We start from the raw sequence: 6,000 nt of genomic DNA on the forward strand, positions 1-6,000 counted from the left end.
GGATCTCGGTTGACCGAGTTTCCCGTTGTAACCGGGGCGAGATGAATATGCACCATAAAAACACAATTTCAATTTTCAGCGTTCTTCCGCAAATATCTGAGATCTCGGTCATGCGGGATATCTCGGTGGACCGAGTTTCTCGGTCTCATATAAAAAGGCCCTTAGTGACCAATGAATAAAATTAACAGACTTGATTTGAGAAACCATGTTTGTTTTAGAGATGAATAAATATAAATCTTGCATATGTACGAACGTTCCCTGGATATGCATGATAATTCTTGAATATGAACCATAATTCCTTGTATATGAATGAATGTCCCTTGAATATGAATAAAATTCCTTGCATATGAATGAATGTTCCTGGGATATGAACCATAATTCCTTGCACATGAATGAATATTCCTTGAATATGAACCTCATTGAATTTTGCACCATTTGAACAACCATAATCGGGCATTATTATTTGTAACACGCGGGACGGAAAAGGTAATACATCAAAACAACATTTTACAATTATCCATATATTGAAACAACAACTTTTTCTCACCAGCGGGAAAAATCTGTCTGTCACGCAAAATGGTAGCTTAGTTGCGCAAGTAGCGAGACGCACGCAATGCGGTATAAAAAGGACGGGTGAACCGTGGATTTTTCCACCGGCTAACGACTAGTACAATAGAGTTTCAAATTTTAGCGTTGTCTTCGGTAATTGACAATAATGAAGAAAAATTGATTTCAATTATATTTGTTGTTTTTATTTTAATTTTATATCTGTATGTTTTATCTACGGAAGCTTATTGGTGTTATGTTGCGTGGGTTGGCATAGAGAAGAAAAGAGACGTGCTTGCTTAACATAACGTAAATCTTAACTAAATAAAATATGTCAGAGTCAATACAATAAAGTTCTTGGTGTATTATGCCGAATAGAGCATGTGCGACATAACATCCCCTCATCGTTTAAGATTAATGTTTCTTAGATCGCAGTGGGATATTGTTTTCGTGTTATATTATCGTCGTTGACTGTGTCGGATTTCTGATCTGTTGCATTTGTTTTGTTATAAACAAGTTTTGCAAATGAAATATGGCGTTTGATAATAATATTTGTTCTGTTATTTTTAACTGTTATTTGGGTACCATTGACTGTAACTACTGTGTATATATCTGGTAAATATGTTGTTTGGAATTTGTTATTTCTAACACCCCTATGAAGACTTGGCTGTTAACTTTGATTGGGATTGTAGGACGGCAATGTTTGTCAGCGGTTTGTTTTGCATTGTGGGTGTAAGTATCATGGTTACGTTTGACGGTGTCGTACTGTGGTGACGTTTTGTTGTTCATTGTCGGTATTCCTGTGTTGATTTCACGACCAAAAAATAATGTTGAAGGTTTTTTGTTAGTTGCTGGATGAACGCAGTTTCTGTAATTCAGGAGCATTGATCGTAAGGTATCTTTCCAGTCGGTACCAGCGTCGAATGAGTGACGGATTAATTTACTCAAGTTTGGCATAAAACGCTCTGCTTGCCCGTTGCTTCTGGGCCAATAAGGAATTGAACTGTCATGTACAATACCACGTGATTTAAAAAATAGATCAATTTCATGACTGTCCCAAGGGGGTCCATTACCGTTTTTATCATTTCGGGATAACCAAAAATTGAAAAGAGATTATCAAGGCGAGTAGATACAATATTGAACGTCGTAGATTTCATAAATTCAACAATCGGGAACTTCGAAAATAATTCTGTAATTACTAGAATTTTCTCACCTGTCGGTAAATTACCACGGCTGCAATGTGACCATGGTGATGTCGGTAATTCGGTCATTTGTACAGGTGTTGGTTTGTTGTGTCTCCCTATCTTTTGACATGATGGACATGATTGAATGAGATTTTCGATGTCTCTGTCCATGTTGTACCAATAAACTTTGCAACGTAGCAAACTTTTTAATTTTACTATACCAAGACATGAACGATGTGCTATTTCCATGATTTCCTGCACTAATGATTTCTATAATAATAAATATATAAATAAACGGAATAAATAAACGATTTCTACGTAATATAATACCATTAACTTCACAAAATTCTTCTTTATAAACTTCATATTTTTGTAACGATGACCATTTGTCGGATGTAAGTGCTTTACGTATTTCTTGAATTTCGTCATCATTTTCTGAGGCTGTGCGTATTTCATTTAACGACATAGAGTGTGGTACGGAATTATTTGTAATAAAATTTGCATATTCATTTGTAATGTTTTCACCAGTTGGAGCATTGTTACGTATTCTACTAATCTAATCAGCAATATTTTTCGCACCTTGTTTATAAATAATATCAAATCGGTAACTTTGAAGTTTCATCTGCCATCTTTCGATTCGCGGCGTAGCTCTAGTACGTGATGTTAAAATAAACTTTAACGGATTATGATCAACTATAACTGTAAATTCTGCATGATATAAATAAACATGCCATTTTGAAACAGCGTGGACTACGGCTAAACTTTCTTTTTCAGTAACTGAATATTTTTGTTCAGTTTGAGATAATGCACGAGAGGTGTAACAGACAGGTTTTGGATGTCCTTCGTCATCCGGTTGTAAAAGAATACCAACAATAGCATAATTGCTAGCATCGACCCACAATGTTATCGGTTTACGGGGATCGAAAAAGGATACAACGGTACTAGAAGTTAGCTGAGATTTTAACATTTGAAATGCCTGTTCATGGCGATCTGTCCATGTAAATTTTACATCTTTCTTTACCAATTCGCGAAGAGGGGTAGTTTTCTCGGAAAAGTTCTGAATAAAGCGGCTCATGTAAGTACAGAGTCCTAAAAATGATTTTAACTCACTTACGTTTGTTGGTGCATTTGCATTTGACAAGCACTGGACTTTTTCTGGTTCTGGACGGATACCACTTGATGATAAAATAATACCAAAAAATGATATAGTACTTTTACCAATTAAGCATTTACTACCATTTACTTTAAACCCATGAGCTTTCAAACGTTTAAACAATTTACTTAATAGTTCTTTGTGTTCATGAATTTTTTCGAGTAGACTATCATGTCGTCGCTGATGCACTTGACTCCATGTAAATCACTGATTTTTGATTGCAAACATTGTTGAAATATATCGCCGGCATCATTAATTCCATATATTAAACGATTGAACTTGTAAACACCTTCGTCGATAATAAAACTTGTTAATTTACTTTATTCTTCATCTAACTCGATTTGAGTATACGCTTCACGTAAGTCTATTTTACTAAACACGTTTGAATCTCCGATTTCGTCGATAAGCGAATCAACTGTAGGAAATGGATATTTTTGTCGTACGATAGCTTTGTTGATCTCACGAGCGTCGAGACATATTCGGATATCACCATTTCATTTTGGTGTAACGACAATATTACTTAACCATTCTTGAGGTGAATCGACTTTGCTTATTGAACCATCTTTTTCCATCGATTCGATCTTTTCTTTGATAGCTTTGCGAAGTTGATACGGTTGACGTCGAAGTCGTTGTTGTATAGGACGGACATTTTCGTTGATTTTTAGTTTACATTTATAATTTAAAAATTTTCCTTTTCTATGACATAAACATTGGAATTTTTCGCAGATTTTTCGATAATCGTTCGGTACATTTTGGAAGGCGTTGTCTTTAATTTTCTGATTGGCTGATACGTTATTGACATTGTTAATTTGAAGCAACTTTAAATCATTGGCTGTTGAGTAGCCAATCAGATTACCAGCTGATTCTTTATGGATTACGTAAACAGGGGCGGTAACAATAGTGAATTCCCTTTCTATTGTTGGATGAAAGAAACCAAGCATTTTCAGTGGTTTTCGTACACCATACGGAAATATATTCTTTTTCGCACGTTTTAATTGAAGAGTACGATGGCCCCGAGGTGTCACTGGGTCCTTCTCAAAATTCAACGAGACCTTCCCATTTTTACTCAGACCTTCCCAATTTTTGACTCGGACCTTCCCAATTTTTGACTCAGACCTTCCCAATTTTGACTGAAACCACCTGAATTTTCAGCTGAGACCTTCTCAATTTTCCAGCAAGACCATATCAGTTTGGATTCAGACCTTCTCAAAATTCTGAAAATAAGTTTTGCTAACGCATATCACAAAAAAAAATGCGATAAACAAAGAAAGTCAGATGCGACATCAGCATACAGCAGCAACTACACTGTGTATGTGCACAAAATGGATTTGATACCTTGTTTATCCGATCAAGAGAAACCATTGGATGACCTGATTAATGACTATTTTATTGGTGGGTACACTTATGAAGAAATTCGAAAATTTCTTCATAAGTGTACCCACCAATAAATTGATATGCTAAAACGTCTTCGTTTCTTAAGAATGTTAAGTGTAGTGCAGTATTGTTAAAGTATCAATTCATTTTCACAAATCACTTTTTGTATATTTGTAATACATGAAAAATTTTGCAAGATCAAGACAATACCATGGGATAATACCTATTTATTTCAAATAACGGAACAACATTGTAAAAGTTCTGTACAAAATGGGCTACTGGCAAACTCGAAGGGTATAGGGAACAAAATTACATGCAAAAAAGAATCTGAAATCTTTTAGCCTGCAAGGGCTTTTCATTTCATTTCAAATTAAGTAGAATCGATTTGAATCGTACATACTAAAAAGGATAACACCCTAGAACAAGCTAGAACAATCTGGAACAACCTAAGAACAACCTATAACAACCTAAGAACAATCTGGAACAAGCTAGAACAACCTAAGAACATCATCATCATCATCATTCTCGGCTTAACGTCCGTTTTTCATGCTAGCATGGGTTGGACGTGGTATAATAATGACCCTTTTCCAAGTTGATCTGGACTGTGTTAGATCTAAACTCAACTTCCTCTGTATCAAGTCTGTCCTTATAACCTCCTGCCAAGTCTTTCTCGCTCTGCCTCTGGGCTTTCCCCAGGAACTATCAAGTCTATACACTTTCTTACCCAATTATGCCCCTCCATTCTTTCCAAGTGCCCCAGCCAATTCTATCTTCTTATCTGGATAACATCTTTAATTCTACGGAGACTTAGCCTGCTTCTTAGCTCATCTGAACTCTTTCTGTCTCTAAGACTGGCGTTACACATCCACCTAACCATTCTATATCATTCCTTTCTAAACGGTCAAGATCTTCCTGCTTCACTGCCCATGTCTCCTTACCGTACAACATAACACTTCTTACACAGGCCTCATACAACCTACCTCAATTGACAAGACTCTGCTAGTCAACAAAGGAAGTAACTCTCTGAACTTTTTCCAAGCAGAACCTATCCTTCAAGCTTGGAACATTTTCCAACACCCCCTTCACTGCCCAACATATTACCTAAGTAACAGAAGTTCGCAACTATCTCTAACGAGCCACTGTTGTACATCATTGAAGCTGGAAATACTTCGTTCTCTATAATCTGCCAAAATATTTCGCATAACTGTAATAATACTCCTTATCGCCTTAACCAATATAAACAGGCACAAGTCCTAATACCGGCCAATCTGAGGAAAACGTTGTTTTATAAATAGACAAGGTTTAAGGTTTTAAGGTTTGATACACATCTATGGTGGCCGAGCGTTATCACGATAAATTTTACAGAAAAATAATTTACTTTTCATACTTATTTCATTCAAATCGCGTACATACTAAAAGGGTAACACCCAGGGTCGGATGGAGGTATAAGCAAGATAAGCGCGCGCTTACTTTCAAAAACGTAGAGAAAAAGCCCGCACGCGTCTCGTGTGTATAGTTTTCCTTGTAATTTTTAGGCAGTCTGGTAAGGAACTTGTGTTTTTGCATATTGCGCTTATTCACTTTCCCAAACAAAGTAGATAGATACTCCTCTGAGCAAGCGAAACGAAAAGCAACTTTGCTTTCTCGCTTATTAAAGAATAAGCAAGAAAGCGTGTCAAAGTTGATATATTTGCTTTTTTGCATGGAGAGAATGCGGAGATGAAAAACTACTTTGCCATCGCG

At 36.2% G+C, this 6,000-nt stretch overlaps 2 protein-coding genes across 2 annotated transcripts; both read right to left on the minus strand.

Annotated features, from left to right (window-relative positions):
• Positions 1-1,490: 1,490 nt before the first annotated feature.
• On the minus strand, positions 1,491-2,196 carry LOC130636921 (uncharacterized protein K02A2.6-like). Its single transcript, XM_057446772.1, has 2 exons — positions 2,068-2,196; positions 1,491-2,000 (listed from the first exon to the last, which is right to left on the minus strand). The coding sequence occupies exons 1-2, from the start codon at positions 2,194-2,196 to the stop codon at positions 1,491-1,493; spliced, it is 639 nt and encodes a 212-aa protein (XP_057302755.1).
• A 1,181-nt stretch (positions 2,197-3,377) lies between these two features.
• On the minus strand, positions 3,378-3,824 carry LOC130636922 (uncharacterized). The gene has a single exon (XM_057446773.1). The coding sequence runs from the start codon at positions 3,822-3,824 to the stop codon at positions 3,378-3,380; it is 447 nt and encodes a 148-aa protein (XP_057302756.1).
• Between the last annotated feature and the right edge of the window lie 2,176 nt (positions 3,825-6,000).

Source organism: Hydractinia symbiolongicarpus, chromosome 3, assembly GCF_029227915.1.
Source record: "Hydractinia symbiolongicarpus strain clone_291-10 chromosome 3, HSymV2.1, whole genome shotgun sequence".
Lineage (NCBI taxonomy): Eukaryota > Metazoa > Cnidaria > Hydrozoa > Anthoathecata > Hydractiniidae > Hydractinia > Hydractinia symbiolongicarpus.